Below are 19154 nucleotides of genomic sequence, written 5' to 3' on the forward strand. Positions count from 1 at the left end.
AAATGTGTCAGAGAGAGGGAGAGAGAGAGGGAGAGAGAGAGGGAGCGAGAAGTGGGAAGGAGGATGATTCACAGTGTGCGTCAGACGAGGGGACTGACTGGAAGTCTGGCGGCACAAGGGAACATCTTAACCATCTGAAGCACACACATACACACACACACACACACACACACACACACGGTGTTTACAAGTCTTTATTCAGATGATGAGCGGTGATACAGGTGCTGTAACACACACCACAGCACGTTTACTCCGCAGTCTGGTGACGGCTTGAGGAGAAACATTTTAAACATACTGAGAATAAAAATAGGTAGAAATAAGCAAGTCAGCATCTCTGATTTTCACCATCTGCCAGCGCTCCCTCCCTCTGCTGCTCTCGCTCTGTCTCTCCACGCCGCCCTGACTTTCTCTCTCTTCTACCCTCCCTCTTTGTCCTCCCATCTTCCCTCTCCTCTCCATCACTCCATCTCTCCTTTTTCACTTTATAGTCCCGCTGTCATCCCGTTACAAAACACTGTCCTTTCAGCCCATCCCTTTCCTGTCCTGATACACTTCTCTGTCCTACTTCACTTGTCAGCTCTATTGATCAGCTCAGCTCTTACAGGATTTACATACAGCGCTCACCCCAGTTTCTTGTAATGACCCAGCATGGGGGCTGTGGCTAAATGTGTGTATGAGTGAGGCTGACTGACAGTGACAAGCTTGACGTGCTTAAACATTGATTGCCTGTGCACACTTTTGTCTCTGTCCCTTTAGGATCCTGTCCACTGTGGGTTCAGATTTCGACTTGCGGACCCTCAGGGCGGTGCGAGTATTGAGGCCCCTCAAACTGGTGTCTGGTATTCCCAGTAAGTCAAAACTCCTCATTTGAACTAACTATGACATTGAAAAATAAAGACTTTTTACAGATTAGCTGCTATTCGTGGCCCAAAAAAAATTACATCTCTTTAAGCACAGGACAGTTACAGATTTTATTTGAGGATGGAAATAGCACGGAGACGCATTTTGTGTCAAGGTTTTATGCAGCTTCTGTGTTGTTCTGCATAATGCACCCAAAGTGTTCCAACAAAAGTGGTTCTTCTGTGCACTCTCCGCTCTTTTTTTTTAAAAAAAAAATGTTATAGCGGCAGTAGTGTTCCAGCACCACTGCAGTGTTATTAATAGCATGGACTCCACTACAGGGCTGAACAGGCAAACCAAGGCTTACTCATCATAAAAGTCATAAGCTCCCTATGAAAGCCAAATTAGAGTTCCATTACAGGGTGTGATATACATTTGAAAAGTGTGATTGGGTTTTCACAAAACAACAGTTTGCATGAAATATGACTTGCAACAAAATGTTGCCTCTGAGACCTTTTGTTTGTTAGAAAAACACATGAGAAAAACCTCTGGTATTTAATGTGCAGCGTATACTGTAGTGTACTGTGTGCCAGGTATTAGACTACCTCCTCCAGTGACCGCAGCAAAGTATGTGATATAGCCATAAGCTGATGGTCTTATCATACCTATGGTTATCTTCATGGCAACACTTGCATTAAACAGAACCAGCTGGTAGTGGAGGACATGAACGGGTTTTAACTGCTCAGCAATAAGAGAGAGGAGGCAGCATAATAACAATAATGATCTGTATACGCTCTGTCGTCCAGGCTTACAGGTGGTGCTCAAATCCATCATGAAGGCCATGATTCCTCTGCTGCAAATTGGCCTGCTCCTTTTCTTCGCCATCCTCATGTTCGCCATCATTGGCCTAGAGTTCTACATGGGCAAATTCCACACAACCTGCTTTGACAATCACACAGGTAAAGGAGTGTGTGTACGGTCTGTGTTTACCAATAATAGTGCAGTCAGGATTGATTTGCTCACTGGTTGCCCCAATGAAGACTTGTTCCGGTTGAGGTAGACTTTAAATAGTCACACTGCTAAAATTAGAAAAGCTATTTGGTTCAACTAAATAACTTCTGTGGCGTTAAATTGTGTGGAGTACTTCCATTCTATTCTATTTGACCCTTTCCCCTATTTGGAGTGGGGATCATAAATAATGTTACACCTACCAAGAATTCAGAAAGTTGAAATTGTGTAAGATGAATCTTAAATGTCTTTATAATCAAGTAGGTTAGCGTTATTTTCTGTGTCATAGCTCTCCTTCTTTTTGTGGCCAGTTCCTTCACATATTTATTTCCACAACATAAAGAGGGGCAAAATCAGATTTTGAGCCAAAAGAGAGCACTTATTATTTTTATAGAACAGACAGCATATTTTCATATGCGTGCCTTTTATTTGGAAACACCTCCTTACTTTCATCCATGCTCAGGTGAGATCCGAGAAGAGTTTCCATGTGGGACCGAGCCTCCATCGCGGCTGTGTCCAGAGGGCACCATGTGTAGACAGTACTGGCTGGGACCAAACTACGGCATCACCCAGTTTGACAACATCCTGTTTGCTATCCTCACCGTCTTCCAGTGTATCACCATGGAGGGCTGGACTGACCTGCTCTACTATGTAAGTACTGCTAAGCAGTGTTTGGGACACATGCTCACACTCAGAGCCCAGTTACACCTGGTATTAGCGTGCTTTTTGGTGATCTGAACAGAAGTGGACAGCCAAGACACATTGCCGTTCACAACTGTGTCTATCATGTGTTGCCAGCTGACCACTTGTGTTCAGATTTCGCTACTGCCTACCTCACTTTGCGCTACAAGGTCAAAGGGCCCCATGCACAGGTATTACGTCCGCACTCCTGCTAGCTAACTGTCGGTACAGCCAGAGAAATTGCTGTCTGCTGAATTCAACATATGCCCTTCCATAGAGCAAAATGATGGACAATCATGCAACACTTAATCCAAATAGTCGTATTTGTGCAAGTTATAGAGCATTAGCACGCTGTCATTAAAACAGCCACCATGTCCTACACTGATGACTTAGTCCTTGTTGGGGATGCATCAAGAAGGATTAGCATTCACACTACAAAAGATATGTAGTCAAATGTGTCCCAGACCACCTTGGCACGTGTTTGAGTGATCGGATCCCAATGTGTCTCTGTGGTAGTTGATGCTTGTATTAAGTGCTGTCCACTTGTGATTGGATTACCCAAGATGCATGCTAATACCAGGTATACCCTACGCTACTTCCCTCTTTTAATGGCATTTGTGGTGTGTGTAAAAAAGACGGGTGTGCAAAGATGTACCTTTCCACTGCCAATTGTCTGATTGTGTGGAATGACAAATCAAGAAAATTCAATTAAACTATAAACAGGACTTCAGTGACCACCCTATTATCCTCCTCATCCTGCTCAGGAAATAGAAAGCTCTGCATGTAGTAAAGGAGGAATGAAAGACATTTAAGAGACCCGTTACTGTTGAGGGGTCTTAAGGGAATGGGCTACTGGGTAACCAGTCAGTCAGCTGAGAGTTGCAGGTCTCTGTGCCAGTAGATTTAGGCGAGAAAAGAGAGGATCATTCAAGTGAGGAGACTGATAACCCAGAGTGCAAAACCCATCAGTCCCTGTCATGGATGGGCTGCACCAGCAGACAAACACCCTAGTCAATTAATTAGATTCAGAGTGGAAATTATACAGTATCAGTTTGTTTGCTGTGCAGAGCCATTTTTAGAGACAGTGCCTGGTTTGGCATTTGTATATTTGTTATTGACGTATTTGGTGGACATTTTGTGAGGATGAAACTGTCACTGAATATCTGAAAAGAAGCAAAAATTAAAAACCTAATCAAATGCAGCTGAGCTTTGGAATTACGGTTGGCTTTATGTCACTCGTCTCAGGTGTTTGTTTGGTTTTTTTTTTCACTGTAAAATCTAAGATGATTTTCTCTGGTAAAATGCAAAATTTCAAGTGTTCAAACATGCAATTATATTCACCTGTGCACACTGTGAGTCTGCCCATAAAATAGGTACCAGGTCTTTAACAGTGTCATCACTCATACCCAGGACTGAATAGTTCCCTGCTGTCAGTGGGAACGGTTGCTAGGAAACCAGAGGTAGATGAGGGTCTTCGAGTGTAACTGTAGTCGTCTCTTTCCCCTTCTCCTCTCCTTCTCCGTCTTATCCTCCCCATTGCTCGTTTTCCTCCCTTATTCCGTCTTTATTTTCTCCGTCTTATCTCTCTCTCTCTCTCTCTCTCTCTCCTCCCCTCCTTCCTCTCTTTCCCTCTCGCTCTGTGTCTCTCTCCCTGTGTCCCTCCTTCCCGGTGCTGCTCTATATTTAAAAGGGCCTGTTCAGCCCAAGTTATTCTTGCAGCTGCTGGGGAGGGGAGCGATAAAAGTTTAATGGTAGAAAAAAGGGTCTGCGGTACATTGGGTACACAGCAGCAATACCAACTTACATGCAGGAAGAAGGAAAGATGGAGGAAGGAGGAGACGGGGGGGAGGTGAGACAGGGAGGCTATGAGAAAGAGAGCGCGGGGGGATGGAGAAGAGGGGGGTCTGGAGGTGGGAGAGGGTGAAATGAAGAATCAGTGAAGAGGCTGATCAGTCAGAGTGGGGAGGAATGGATAGATTGCATGAAAAAAGGAAGGGAGTTAAGAAGGTAGGAATGAAGGAAAGAAGAAAACATCAAAATGAGTGAAATAAGGAGGGGGAAAGCAGAAGAAATGGGTCCCAAAGAAGCATGCAAAAGGAGAGAGAAAACAATAAGGAGCAAATAGAAAAAACGGAAGGGGAGTCTGGACAGTCTGATGATAGAGACAGAGAGAGAGAGGGAGAGACCAAAGCATTTGTTATACATTATTTACTCTGCACTGAGCAGCTAAATAGAGTGGCAGATATGCATTTACTTATTGAGATGACTTAAAGCAAAACCATGTCAGCCCTGCTGTTGTTTATATTTCTAACAGTGGTGGACAGCCCTTTTGAGTGCACTAGCCTCCATTTTTTTTAATGGCCGCATTGTCTGGACAGTTAATGATGACTTTAAGGCAGCAGTGAAAGTGGCTGCAATGTAACCAGTCAATTGACATCCACAAAACACGCTTGTTTTTGCCACTGACAGGCTCATATATTATACTAAGTTTCTGACAACATTTTGGAAAGGACCCATACACAGATACACCTTTTTGTCAAAGAATCAGATCATTTTTGTTCAACCAAAATTGTCATTGCCACACCCACCAGAAGCAACATTCATGGTCCACTGAGGTGACTACGACCAGAATGTTGAGGCGACCAAGAGGATGGTAGAGGAAGAAGCAGTCATCTTCAGACGGAGAGTGCACCCCATGAAAAGGGAGATGGAGAAGAGGGAGCTGAGCCCTAGCTGCAGAGCAGAAGAAATAAAAAACCTTAGCAAGTATATTATAAAGAAAAGCAGGCGCTCCCAGTGCCACATCAACTGTTCCTGTTACGCTTTGTTTAAAATGAGGGAAGGATCTGAAGATGCATCGTTAAAGACCAAAGTTAGCGCCCTGCAGATATTTAGTGTCATGGACAAATATCTTTTCTTGTGAAACGTGACTGGAAACACTGGTGTTTTCACAGGTTTTTAAACTGTTGGTAAAATTTCCTCACCATGGCATCCCCAGTTTTGGAGTCGCAAGAATGTCTTTTACCTTAGTCGATCAAATCATTGGTCATCATGAGTTGTGGCAAATATCCCAGAGCAAAACATCAATTACTCTGTCTGATGTCTTTGTGTGTGTGTGTGTGTGTGTGTGTGTTTCCAGAGCAACGATGCCTCAGGGAGTGCATGGAACTGGATGTACTTCATTCCCCTCATCATCATTGGCTCCTTCTTCATGCTCAACCTGGTGCTGGGTGTGTTGTCAGGGTAAGTGTGTGTGATTCTGTTTCTATTTGTGAGAAGCTGCATCTGACAAAGATAGTGTAAAAGGCTGTTTATTCATAATTTACATCCCATATACTGTACATTAACAGTTTAAATTGATGTTTGAATTTTATCACATGTATGTCAAAATGAAAATGCAAAGCACCTGCATTAAAAGTGTCTACGTGTGGCGTGTGTGCATATGTGTGTGTGTCTGCAGGGAGTTTGCCAAAGAGAGAGAGCGTGTGGAAAACAGGAGTGAGTTCTTGAAGCTCAGAAGACAACAGCAGATTGAGCGGGAACTCAATGGTTATCTGGAATGGATCTGCAAAGCTGGTATGTTTTCAAAAATCAGTCACAATTAAACAATCACGAAGCTTCAATTAACAGGCAAGTTCCTGGGGAGGTATAGTTAAATATATTTAAACCTTGTGGCACACATTAAAGACACTTGTTTGATGCCCAGCTGGAGAAGACCCACTGTTTGTCCCAAGTTCTCTTTATCTGGCTTGTCTTTTTACTCTGACCCATCTGCTCAGGGCAGGAAAGATGTAGAGAAGATAAGAGGGTTTGTTGGAAGGAGTGGATGAAGGGGCAGATAGAAAGCACAGACCTTTGTTCTTCCTGAAAAGACTATCTACATAAAAACAAGGAAGCTTAAAAAAAACAGTGGCAAGCACAGGTGCAGGCCAGAGACCGTTTCCAGTTTTAATTAAAATGAGAAATGGCAGTTGATCATGAGAGAAGACTGACAGATATTGTGGAAGTCAAAAAAATACATTTGATGTGGCGATACTGTACTGACATGTTTGTTTGTTTTGTAGAAGAGGTCATCTTGGCGGATGATGAGAATGAAAATGATTATGATGGTATGAATTCACTGTGTTTGTGCATACATGACTGTAATTAAGAAAATGATGGGAATGAATGTAACATATCTGTACTGTTGTATTATAGATTAAACATGCATGCTTTTTTTCCATTACAGGCTCCCGTAGAAGAGCCACAAAGAACCATAAGAGCAAAGCTGAGCTGCTAAACCCAGAGGAAGGAGAGGGAGATCTGGCAGTCGGTAAGATACAAGCTCTCTGTCTCACCCTCGCTCACACACACACACACGCACACACACACACACACACGCACACTCAAAGGCAAACCACAGGTACATACAGATGCTATCTTATCTTGCATATCAGCATTACCTGACCCTCCTCTCCTTCCCTCTCCTCTCCTCTCCTCTGCTGCTCTGCATTTCTCTCCTCGTGTTACTTTTTTCCCCTTTCCTTAAACCCCCTCATCTTATGACCTTTCTTTCTCTCACCTGCCCTTGTTACCTCCTTCCTACTTCTCTCCTCCAGCCCCTCTTTCTCGAGCTGTTGAAGCTATTATTCCTTAATGATATTCACTCGTGTTTATTCCCCATACTTTTCCATATACCACAAGGACATTGGGATCTATATGTTTTTCAAGATGCTAAATAAACCACTGTTCACTTTACTGTTAAGCTAACATTGTAATATTCACCTTGCTTGTCCTTTCAGGCTCACCGTTTGCCCGTGCCAGCTTGAAGAGCTCCAAGCTCGAAGGTTCAAATTTCAAGCGGCGGGAGCGACGACTCCGCTTCTTCATCCGACACGTCGTGAAGTCCCAGGCCTTCTACTGGACCGTACTGTGTCTGGTGGGCCTCAACACGTTGTGTGTGGCTGTAGTGCACTATGACCAGCCAGACCCACTGTCAGATTTTCTATGTGAGTAGGAGGGAGGGGGGGTACATGCGTACTTTGTGCAAGCATGCACAGATTATCTCCACAAATGCACAAATACGCTCATCACAGATTAGTGGAAGGGAGTGGGTGAGCAAATTCTTAAGTAAATGTGACTAAATCCATGAAAGAGCTGACCCAACCAGTTAACACAAGCACATCCGAACACACAATGTCTCCCCCTTGCACAGATTCTTGCTGTTTCTCTCTCTTCTTTTAAATATATATACGCTAAATATCCACACACACACACACACACACACACACATACAACATGCACAAATAAAAATAATTAAATTAAATTAATTGAAATGGCACACAAAATATAGATAAACCAATTATAAAGACATCAAAATATGGACACAAGAAGATGCATTGAAATAAAAACATTTAAAAAATGTATGTAAGAATCATACCCATGGTTTATACATCACCTAAATGACATATAACCTAGGCTACAAAACAACACAGTGAGAGAATGAGCTCAGACGAAAAGTATATTTCCTCATTTAGAACACAAAAAAAATGAAGAGTTTGAATGTATTTTGAAAGAAAATTACAGGTTTTGTGACAAATACAAATTACAAAATGCCTTTTTGTATTTTAAATGCATACATTAACCACAAAACACTGCCTCTCCTCCTCCTCCTCCTCCTCCTCCTCCCTTTCCTCATGTAGATTTTGCTGAATTTATCTTCCTGGGGATATTCTTGACGGAGATGATGGTAAAGATGTATGGCCTGGGCAGGCAGGCCTACCTCAACTCCTCCTTCAACTGCTTCGACTGCATTGTGAGTCCCACAGCACTTGGTTACCCCAAAGAAACACACACAAAGAAACACACACATAAGCACAGACTCATAAGCAGGTGCAAACACTTACTTCACACCTATCTGCACATGTGAAAACATAACCTTGTACAGAAGACCTTACAAACAAAAATACAGTGATGATCTGCTGGTGTATGCACATTTGCTCATTGAATCGAATAATTATACCTGCATATGCTTGTATTTGCATTAGGTGATATGCGGTAGTATATTTGAAGTGCTGTGGTCCATCATCCAGCCGGGCACATCATTTGGCATCAGTGTGCTCCGAGCTCTCAGGTTATTGAGGATTTTCAAAGTCACCAAGTGAGTCTAATTTATTATCGCTTTCATTGTGTTTCTCATATTCAGAAAATGGACATAACATTGCACTCGGTTAAACACGCTCTCTGTCTGTTCTGCCAGGTACTGGGCATCTTTGCGTAACCTCGTCGTCTCTTTGCTCAACTCCATGAAGTCCATCATCAGCTTGCTCTTCCTGCTCTTCCTCTTCATAGTTGTCTTTGCTCTGCTGGGCATGCAGCTCTTCGGGGGACAGTCAGTGTTGTTTCCCTTCACCTTGGCTTCTCTTTAGCCTTCTTTTTTTTTTACAGTTTGCATTTGATATTTTACTAAGAAACTGTCATTTTTTAATATAAAGGCATTTGTTCTCTTTGTGAGATGCTTCTGTGTTTTGCCCTCACACTTCTCTTCTCCATCTCTCTCATCCATTTGATTTTTTCCCCTTGCTAGGTTTAATTTTGAAAATGGCACTCCTCCGACCAACTTCGATACCTTCCCCGCAGCAATAATGACAGTGTTCCAGGTGAGCAGAGGAGACGATGCAAGGGGGAGGGGAGCAAAATCTAAGGAGGAGGCGGTGGATTAGGACAAAACAGTTTAAGGGCTAAAGAGTCAATAGTTAACAGCATAATTGTGCTAAAGCATATCAATGTGTTTAAGGTTGTGTAAGTGTGTGAGGGTGATTGTGTGTTTTGACTATAGCCCATCATATTGTGTATATGTGTTTTTATATCAAAGAATAATTAATTATCGAATAGCTACATGTGCTTGGAGTGAATATGGCTTCATCTGACTATTTTAATGTGTGTTTGTTTGTGTGAGTCAGATCCTGACCGGTGAGGATTGGAACATGGTGATGTATGACGGCATCAAGTCTCAGGGCGGAGTCAACAAGGGCATGGCCTTCTCTGTCTTCTTCATCGTGCTCACACTTTTTGGCAACTGTATCCCTTGGCAGTGAAAATGCAAAGAAGCACACAAAACACACATATATAAAGACACATGTGGTTATTCTTTTAATTGTAGTTCAATTTCTGACTTTAGATAAGAGGTCTCTACGCGTCCAAAATGAGAGCCCCGAGCCCTAGTGGACCTGGGACATTCATTCTGAGATTGAAATAGACCAGATCATTTTTTAAAAATGATCATACCCAACCTGTTTTAGCTCAAGATATTACAGACCAGACCCGATGCATGTCTGAGAGAGACTCCTGGATCTATTTTATGGCTGTAAACATTTATCATGTTGGATAAAACATACTGTTCTTACCCATCTTATTGTATATAATAATATATAATATATAACCCTGGTAAGGGATCTGTGACCAGGAAGTTAATAAACATGAGTGGTATGTTAGCTAAGATGTTGCTTTTTATGAGATTTAACAGATCATTTTCCGTTGTGTATGTGCATGCTTTATACATTTGTACAAACAAACTCCTACATGCTGGATTTCCTTTAACTCTGTGTTCAGACACACTGCTGAATGTGTTCTTGGCTATCGCTGTGGACAATTTAGCCAACGCACAGGAACTAACCAAGGTACACTACACTCCAACTGAATCAAAACAGCAGTAGCATTTCTTCTCTGAATGCTAAAAATCTGGAGTTATGCATTTCCAGTCAACAAATTCTTTCAGTTTCCCCCATTTGCAGTATCCCCACCTCATTCATCTCTTGCTTTTGATTTTCTTCCGAATCTCTTCTTTGCAGGATGAGCAGGAGGAAGAGGAGGCTGCCAGTCAGAAGATCGCCCTGCAGAAAGCCAAGGAGGTGGCCGAAGTCAGCCCACTGTCCGCTGCCAACCTCTCCATTGCAGCGTGAGTTTCTCTCTCTATTATTGTCGCACTCTCGTTTTTGTATCCATTTTAAAACATTTTTCACACCAGGCAGGAATTTCAGGGCGGAACATTCGCACATATCTTTAAAGAAACTCATTCAGCAACTATGAGTCGAGCACTTATGCAAGATTCAGCAGCTTGGAGAAAGTGCAAGATGCAAAGACTTTTTGGAATGAGGCAAATTGTCTCTGTCACGTTGCAAAGTGCTTTCTACATCACAGTTTGTTGACAGTGAGCCTCACACACTTTGGCCCACATCAAAACATTATATTAGAATACAGACCTAAAGCACACATCCACATGTTGCTTAAGTTTGGAAGTAGACTGACATTCTGACTGTCGGACATTCAGAAGTAAATCACCCCTTAAATTACCCTCATCCAAAGTCATTTTCTTTTTCTCTTTTAGTTAAAATGGAACAAACACTTCAGCAATACAATAACAACAACATTTCTTAAAATACTGCCTTTCATAGAATAAATGATCTTGCAGTTTTTTACATTCATAGGTAGACATGCACAGTTGAAGCCAGGGATGTGGGGATTAACGAGATTTGCTATATCTGTGGTTACAGAAGGTCATGGTTTCATAACTGTAAGGAATGTAGAAGCTACCATATCTATGGTGTCCTGATTCCTGCATTGTTGTCCTGCTAAAACAGTCACAAAACACGTGTTTGGGTGCCAGTTTGTGGGAGAGTCGTGCTGCTCACCTATAGCGTTGAGAAGAAGAGCTCTAAAAATATCAGAGGGATCCTTATATCTGCCAAAAAAGCACCTTAAATTGGCAGTGTGAGAGTGTTTTGGATACCTACAAAATTTTGTGTTCGAAGATGGATATCTAATTTGTAAAACATGCCGTCGAAAAGTGACTGCAAAGGGGTCCAGCACTTTGAATATGTTCCAGCATCTTCAAGATAATCATCCACTCCTGTAAACTCGCTGGTAGTCGTTCACAACATGTTACTGGATCTTGTGGGTGTATCGTATGACCAACTGAGGAGGACTGTGGGAGGGGCTGTCGTTCTCTCTCTCTCTGTAGCCTATGTTCTGTATAGCGTATTCAGTTTAACCACTATAAATGATTCTCAAGTAATCTAAGTAGTGTTTAAAGGTCCAGTGTGAAGGATTTAGTGTATTATCACCTGAAACATCCACATGTTCACCGCCATGTTTCTACTCTACAGAAGCCCAGAACAGTTCTACCTGGGGGCATTCATGTTTTCACGCCGGTTACCGTAGTTAGAAGCCCATCGCTGTCGAGCAGCATTTCTTATTAGTGTTTTTACTGGTTGAAACCATCACATCTATTTGTTTTAGAAAGAGAGAGACCTCTGCGGATAATTTGGCTTGCGATAAAAATCTCCTCAATGTCTGGATCTTAAGTTAGCATAGAAAAAAAGGTCAGCACACATCGGTGAGCGAGCCCCCCATCTCCGACATCCCAAACAGCATCGGAGAAACACTGATATGTTACAAAAAAACTGCTTTATTCAATGTTTTTTACCGATTATGAGCATCTGGTCTGTTTGTTTAAGAGATGAAGAGACCTCTGCAGACAGTTTTGCTCCTTGTAAAAACTTCTTGGGCAGTGAGCCCTGAAGGAATTTTAACCAGGAGAAGTTTCAGCTGGTTGCAATGTGCAGTCCTCACCACTATATGCCACTAAATCCACCCAAATCTTACACACCTTTAAGTAAACATAACAATAAAAAAAGCTCACTGTATTAATAATCATTAAAAACCGTGATATTTTGTCTGACAATAATCGTGATATCAGAATTTCATTGTATCTGACAACAGTAAATTTTGTGACAAACCAAGACATGCATGCACGCTTCTTTCTTCCTCTCTCTCTCAGCCTCTCCCTCTCCTTCTTCTTTTCATTCCTCTTTCTCTGTCACACTCTTTTGTGCATACTAAAACACACACACACAAGCCAGTGTTGGATTGATCCGGGCCAGCCCTCCTCTGGTCAGGAGAGTCAGAGTCTTTGATCTCTTTTCTCTGTATACACAGGGGTCTTTCCTTTCACTCCTGGTAAAGTTCACACACTCTCACTCACAGAGACACACACGTAGCACTCTGTGGTCTGTCCCTAAAAAAGCACAACGGGGGAGCCCACGTCTGCTTCCAAATACCACACACGACACATACACACAGCTCTGACCTTAGCCGCTTTGATACATCAGCCTTGGCTCACTCTAAATCACACACATATTATCACACACAGATGCAATGAATGCCCGAGAGTTAAACACACACATGCTCATAATGTGCTCATCATTTTGTGAATCACGCTGTTTCTGGTTAGTGTGTGTGTGTGTGTGGTGTGTGTACTGTGCCTCACTGTGCTGTGAGCATTTGTGTCTGTGTATCAGAACATTTTATTTTACCTGGGAGTCTTATTAAAGGGACAGTTCAACCCCAAAATACATACTTTTCCTTTTACCTGTAGTCCGTCTAGATTTTTGGTGTGGGTTGCTGAGTGCTGGAGGTATCGGCCGTAGAAATGTCTGCCTTCTCTCGAATATAATGGAACTAAATAGCACTTGACTTGTGGTGCCTAAAAAGAAATACATTTGAAAAACTCAACAGTCATGTCTGTTTCTAGAAATAATGACTCAGTTACTCAAGATAATCCACAGACCGCATTATGAGCAGTTCCACATCAGAACTATTTTCTTTCTACTGACCTAGACCCACCAACTGTATCACCACACAGAACAAAGCGTGCATCTACCCATGGACGACAGGCTCGTGCTTGTGACGAAATGCAAACATTAACGGCGTCCTCTTCGGCTGAGCTGTAACGTTAGCTTGCTCAGTGGTGCTAGATGAACTAGCAGTAGATGCACACTATGGTTAGCAAGTGCAAGAGACATTAATGTTGAGTTTTTCCAATGAGCACTACAAGTCGAGTGCCGTTTAGTTCCATTATATTAGAGAGAAGGCAGACATCTGTACGGCCGAAATCTCCAACACACCAAAACAATCTAGACTGATCGATATTACCACAGGTAAGGGGAAAAATGTGTATTTTTGATATTGGAGGGAACTGCTCTTTTCAGGTTAAGTATTTCTTTGTCAATACAATGCACTTGTATGTGTGTGTGTGTGTGTGTGTGTGTGTGAGTGTGTGAGAGAGATAGAGTGTGTGTTGGTTAAGTTGAAAAGGCTACATTTGTGTACTGAATCAGCATCCTGCATCTTGCTATGGTTGGTTGCTACCCAGAAAACGGGCCACCTGCACACACTGTATAGAAAATATGACAGGCGTTTCTTAATGTTGCTTGATTCTTTTGAACCTTAAAAGAATCCAAGAGGCTACAGTAGAGTCAGTAGTAGAGTCCTGCATTATATTTTAGTTAACTGTTTTTCTTGAAATAAACTTTGTATCACACCTCTAGCAATGTAGGGCTGCAGTGTGCGTTGCCTCCCACTGTATCAGTGTAAATCCAAATCCCTCATTTCTGTCGAATAAAAACGGAAAGACATTGAAATTCCAATGGAGAAAGTCCTTGTTTTTCCAAGAGGGGATTTTAAACTTTGGGACATCAGTGGAGCATGAAGAATCTCTTAAGAAGATATTCTATGGTAGATTCAGGAAGGAGGCTGCCATGAAAGCTACATAAAACCCATGGAAAACACTTGTAAGGCTACATAACTCTAACGAGTACTCTCGAAATGACAACACAGTGCACCCTTAAACAGCCAGACAATACAGAGTGCAGGAGTACAGTGACAATTTAGTGAATCAGTTTTAATCACTTTACTGTTGTGAGTCCAAAAGGCTTGAATGACTTCATAGGGTTTATCATCATCATTATGATGCATTAAGGGTACTTGTGCAGTATTTTTGCAATGTGCATACATATCACAGTGACAAATGCATGTTTGTTAGGGAAGTGAGGAAATACTCTTAATTTCAGTTTTGTAGTGTGTTGTCTTAAGATGGAAGAGGAGGAATTTGACTCATAGTGAAGCAAGAAAACGGTAAATGAGACTTAAAATACAACCACTGAGGAAAAGGAGGGGATGAAATGGAGAATCTGTAGAACAAAAGTGTAATTAACAGGAAAAATAAAGCTAGAAACAGTTAAATATATATTTGAAATTAAAGATACTGTGTGGGCAGACGAATAGGAACACCTGCGATAATGCACAGAGTTGAGATAGATATTGTAGGAGAAGCAAAGAATGATCGGGACAGAACAGCAGCAGTCATGCAAGATAAGTGAGTGATGCAACAGAGATGCAATTTGTGAGATTGCAAAAAAAGGAGGACAGCGAAAAATAAATAGAATTGTTTAAGATTCACTGATGGAACAAACTGCAGAGGTGAGTGTGTGAGTGTGTGTGCGTGAATGTGTGGGTGCATGTGTTTTCTGTGTGTTTGTGTGTGAAGGGTTGCATTCCAAAATGCTCAATCTTTTCGGCAAAAATGTTATCATCTTCTGAGATCTGCTGAGTTTTGCATTGCGGGAATATATTTGACTTGTTTTAGTAGTAATTCCTTTTTTTACAGCAGTGCAAAACAACAGTGGCCATTTGTCAGGGTAGGCTGATTGTTTTTTAAATGGCGGGTGGATAGCCCATTTTGGAATGAAATCCTCCTTCTGTTCTTCCGTGCCATCTCACTCACCAGCTGTTTCCCTCCTCAGCAACAAAGTACACAGTGAGTGTCACAACGCTACCGACCCCTTTCTGGACTGGTATTTATTTATTTGTTTATTCATTTCTGAATCCTTTCTGTTTATTGACTTTACAACCATTCCCTGCTTTCTTCTGTGCTTTAGAAAACCCTCCTTTCCTTGTCCCTTTTGTTCCTAACTTTTTTATGAAGTACATACCTGGCTTTCTCTAGCTGTTATTTGTGTTGGCTTATTTTTAAGAGTACATTTTTTGTTGCCTGCACCTCGCAGTATGCCACTTTACTGTGGTTGAATATTGGCCCTAAGAGAAAAAAGTTGTTTATTGGTAGAAGTTTTAAAGGTTAAAAAAGGTGGTCACTGACAGTTTTTGGGTATTTCTGTATCAAGTAGGTATAAACACTGTAGTTGCTATAACCACAGACAGACATTTACCATCTACCGTAAAACTTCAATTAAAAGCTAAGTCTCTTTTACCAGCAGCTGTAGCTACACATTTTGACAAATAAACACAGGTCTCAGCTGGCGTTGACGTTGCAAAGCAGTTCATTTTTATGGCTCTGCACCGGCCGTAGCCATGACCAGAGGCGTTGTGTTTTTGTGTTGGTTGTCCGCCCGTCTGTCCCATTCTCATGAACGTGATGTATCAAGAACATCTTGAGGGAATTTCTTCAGATTTGACACTTAAGTCCCCTTGGACTAAAGAATAAATTGACTAGAATGTGGTAGTCAAAGGTCAAGGTCACTGTGACCTTGCACCTGTCTCATTCTCATGAACGCAATATCTCAAGAGAGCCTTTAGGGAGTTTGCTCAAATTTGACATGAACGTAGACTTGGACTGAAGAATAAACTGATTAGAATTTGGTGGTCTAAGGTCGAAGGTCAAGGTCGCTGTGACCTCACAAAAATATTTTTGCCCATTGCTCAAGAAGTCCTATGTAACTATGACAATTGGTGCGCAGAGTCGTACAAATCTGAGACAGTAATTCTAGTTCTTAGGATTTATAAAAGCTATTTGAGTCGTAGACTACCCACTTGAGCTGGTGCCAAGCTGCTTAGATTGCACATTCAAATATAAATGTTTAAACTTTTGTCAAAATGGACATGCTACACATCGATAGCTTGGTTAGATTCTCCACAGTTAAATCACTGACTGCATTTTATGATAATTCATTCAGATTTACTGGCATGGTAAATAAAAGAGACGAAAAAGTGGTGACTTCTTACCTTTGAAGCGGTTATTATGTCAGAATATGTGTCCATTCCTCAGTTATGTATACTCCAATCCATTGCTTGCTGTCTTCTCACTTTGTTAATCAAACAAAGACCACACTTTAACTGACATTAACAATATTTTGTTATCTTTCTGTATCGTGTTGTCCTGTATGCCTTGCTAACTATAAAATAAAAGTGTTCCCACCTTACTCTGTGTAGGTATAATGTCCATATAGACGCCTGTCCTAAATATAGGCCGATTGAGTTCAGGAAAAAAAAAAAAAAAATGCCTGGGCTATTATTTGAAGTTTTACGGTATTCAGTTAAGTTTGGTTGGGATTTAGGGGTCCATAAATCCTGTCACTGAATTGTATATACTAGTTTGGGTAGGTTAATTATAGATTATTGTAACAAATTATAACCTCGCCTCAGTGTTATCCTCCATTTTGTGTCCCCATATGGTTTACCAAAGTAGATCTGTCCAGCCTTGCGCTTTGGCAAGCTGTGTAGACACCTAGAACTTTGTTTTATTGAGCCGCCTCGCTCTGTAGGTCCAGCCAAGTGACCCTTTCAATGTCTGTGGCCCCCAGTGTGTCTTTATGTCCCGGCTATTTTATGTACTTATATTTTTTTGGTGTTGGTTTTTTACATCATTCTCATGTCTTTGTGTGTGTGTGTCTCTTCACAGCAGTACATGTGTTTTAACAGGTCTTTAATGCTGTCCATCCCCTCCTCCCTTTCCACCTTCATTTTACAGTAAGGAGCAGCAGAAGAACCATAAGGGAATAAACAAGTCAGTGTGGGAACAACGCACCAAAGAGCTGAGGAGGCAGACTCTGGTGTCCAGCCGCGAGGCCCTTTATAATGAGCTGGACCCTGACGAACGCTGGAAGGCAAGGACAGGGAGGGAGGAGCAAAACAATGTAAAGGACAAGGCAACAAAGCCCCTAGACTTGTGCTATCAGTGTACACAAGTGACGGCTATGATAATGATGACGACATATGTTAACATGTTGCTTAGCTGGTGTTTATATATGTATAGTTTAGTATTTGTTAATGGTAGATTAAAAGGCTTGTGAATTATAACCTGATATTGTAACTCCTCTTTGTTCCCTCTGTATCTTCAATCCCTCCATCTTTGCTTCCCCTCTATCCTCTCTTCTCCTCGCAGGTGAACTACTCACGTCATATCCGCCCAGACATGAAGACCCACCTGGATCGACCGTTGGTGGTTGACCCCCACGAAAACCGCAACAACAACACCAACAAGACTACCGCAAACAATTCAGACCTCTGCTTCAGCCAGCACCATCCAGCTGATGAGCTCCACAGACAAACCCGCCTACACGAACATGGTGGCCAAGTAGGAGGGGGTGGCGGAGGAGGCTCGGGTCCAGCCAAGCCTCCCTTGGAGCGGGGCGAGTCCACAGAGAGCAGGCGGAGTCGTAAAGGAGAGCACCACCACCACACCTCTCATGTCCGATTGGATGCTACAGTGATTCCCGGGCCGGGCTCGGAGGAGAGGCCATCCAGGCGTCATCACCACATCCGGAGTGGCAGCCGAGGGGGAGGACAGTCAGAACACAGGAAGCCCAGGTCACATCGAAAAACTGCTGAGGACGGTGAGGATGGCGGGGGAGGAGGTGGAAAGACAGGAAGACATAAGAGCAGAGGGGTTGACGGAAGTGGAGAAGGAGGAGAGCAGGAGGGAGCTGTTGATGGCAATGAGAGGAGGCCAAGAAGAAGTCGCCATGGCAACCAAACAGAGGGCGAGGGAAAGAGGATGTGCCAGCACAGAAGGAAGTATGTCCATTGCACGCAGCTATAAATATGATGCAATTATCAATTCACTGATTTGTCTGTCTTCTGATCCCAAAAGTTTATCCTCATTATTTCTCTCCTCTTCTCTATCTGTGCCCCTGTCATGCCTTTTTCTGGATATCATCTCTGCCTTTTGCTTTCTTTTTTCCTCACCAATCACTTCTTCTAACTCTTCTCTAGGGAATGCAGTGTCCCTAACCTCTCTACCACACGGCCCATTCAAAAGACCCTCTCCAGGCAGGACAGCCAGTATAGTGAGGATATGGACAACCTTATGAACACCAAACTGGTGTCTGGCTCTACCCCACCCGGCGATGCTCACCCTAACCCAGTTGCCAACCACACTGTGGCCCCTGTCTTTGGATCTGCCCTCCATCTTGCTAACAGTGGCACTCATGGGAGTTTGGTCACATTAGATAGCTACGGGAGCATCGCACATCACCGTACCAACAGTGTCATCAGGCTGCCCCACCCTGACTACACAGCTGTAGACATGCCAATTTTTCCATCCACCAATGCCATACTGCAGGGTAAGGGCAGAATGAGTCTGTGTTGTGTGTCTTCTATTATCTTATCTCCTCTTTAACACTTTAAGAACAAACTTTTATTTTCTTCAGTCAATAAAAATGCCAATACGGAGCCTCTGCCAGCAAAGGAGGATAAGGATGATGATGATGATGAGAAGGGAGGGGAAGGAGGACCCAGGCCCATGCCTCCCTTCAGCTCCATGTTCATCCTGTCCACAACCAACCCGTAAGTGCTGTAACCCACACGCTATATGAAAGCAGACTGCATAAACTTAATGCAAGAAAATAAAAATGTCTTCATCTGCTCCAAGGTTTCGCCGGGCGTGTCACTACATCTGCACCCTGCGTTATTTTGAGATGTGTATCCTGCTGGTCATTGCCATGAGCAGCATTGCCCTGGCTGCTGAAGATCCTGTCTGGCCCGAATCCCCTCGCAACAATGTAAGACAGTCA

The 19154-nt window shown here is 42.6% G+C and overlaps 1 protein-coding gene across 25 annotated transcripts in view; it reads left to right on the top strand.

Annotated features, from left to right (window-relative positions):
* Window positions 1–19154, top strand: part of cacna1aa (calcium channel, voltage-dependent, P/Q type, alpha 1A subunit, a) — a 103089-nt gene that overhangs the window by 36833 nt on the left and 47102 nt on the right. For 18 of the 25 annotated variants that reach the window (XM_078161536.1, XM_078161524.1, XM_078161535.1 and 15 more), the window contains exons 4-24: window positions 757–848; window positions 1647–1799; window positions 2312–2499; window positions 5669–5772; window positions 5990–6105; window positions 6594–6638; window positions 6758–6841; window positions 7311–7517; window positions 8211–8323; window positions 8556–8668; window positions 8768–8899; window positions 9095–9167; window positions 9471–9588; window positions 10120–10187; window positions 10359–10465; window positions 15150–15200; window positions 17111–17276; window positions 17525–18156; window positions 18355–18704; window positions 18792–18927; window positions 19013–19142. In XM_078161536.1, coding sequence (XP_078017662.1) covers window positions 757–848; window positions 1647–1799; window positions 2312–2499; window positions 5669–5772; window positions 5990–6105; window positions 6594–6638; window positions 6758–6841; window positions 7311–7517; window positions 8211–8323; window positions 8556–8668; window positions 8768–8899; window positions 9095–9167; window positions 9471–9588; window positions 10120–10187; window positions 10359–10465; window positions 15150–15200; window positions 17111–17276; window positions 17525–18156; window positions 18355–18704; window positions 18792–18927; window positions 19013–19142 — 3178 coding nt within the window. The remainder of the gene's footprint in view (window positions 1–756; window positions 849–1646; window positions 1800–2311; window positions 2500–5668; window positions 5773–5989; window positions 6106–6593; window positions 6639–6757; window positions 6842–7310; window positions 7518–8210; window positions 8324–8555; window positions 8669–8767; window positions 8900–9094; window positions 9168–9470; window positions 9589–10119; window positions 10188–10358; window positions 10466–15149; window positions 15201–17110; window positions 17277–17524; window positions 18157–18354; window positions 18705–18791; window positions 18928–19012; window positions 19143–19154) is intronic. The other 7 variants (XM_078161539.1, XM_078161533.1, XM_078161538.1 and 4 more) reach the window with 3 other exon arrangements.

The sequence above is a fragment of the Epinephelus lanceolatus genome, chromosome 18, assembly GCF_041903045.1.
Source record: "Epinephelus lanceolatus isolate andai-2023 chromosome 18, ASM4190304v1, whole genome shotgun sequence".
In the NCBI taxonomy this organism is placed as follows: Eukaryota; Metazoa; Chordata; class Actinopteri; order Perciformes; family Serranidae; genus Epinephelus; species Epinephelus lanceolatus.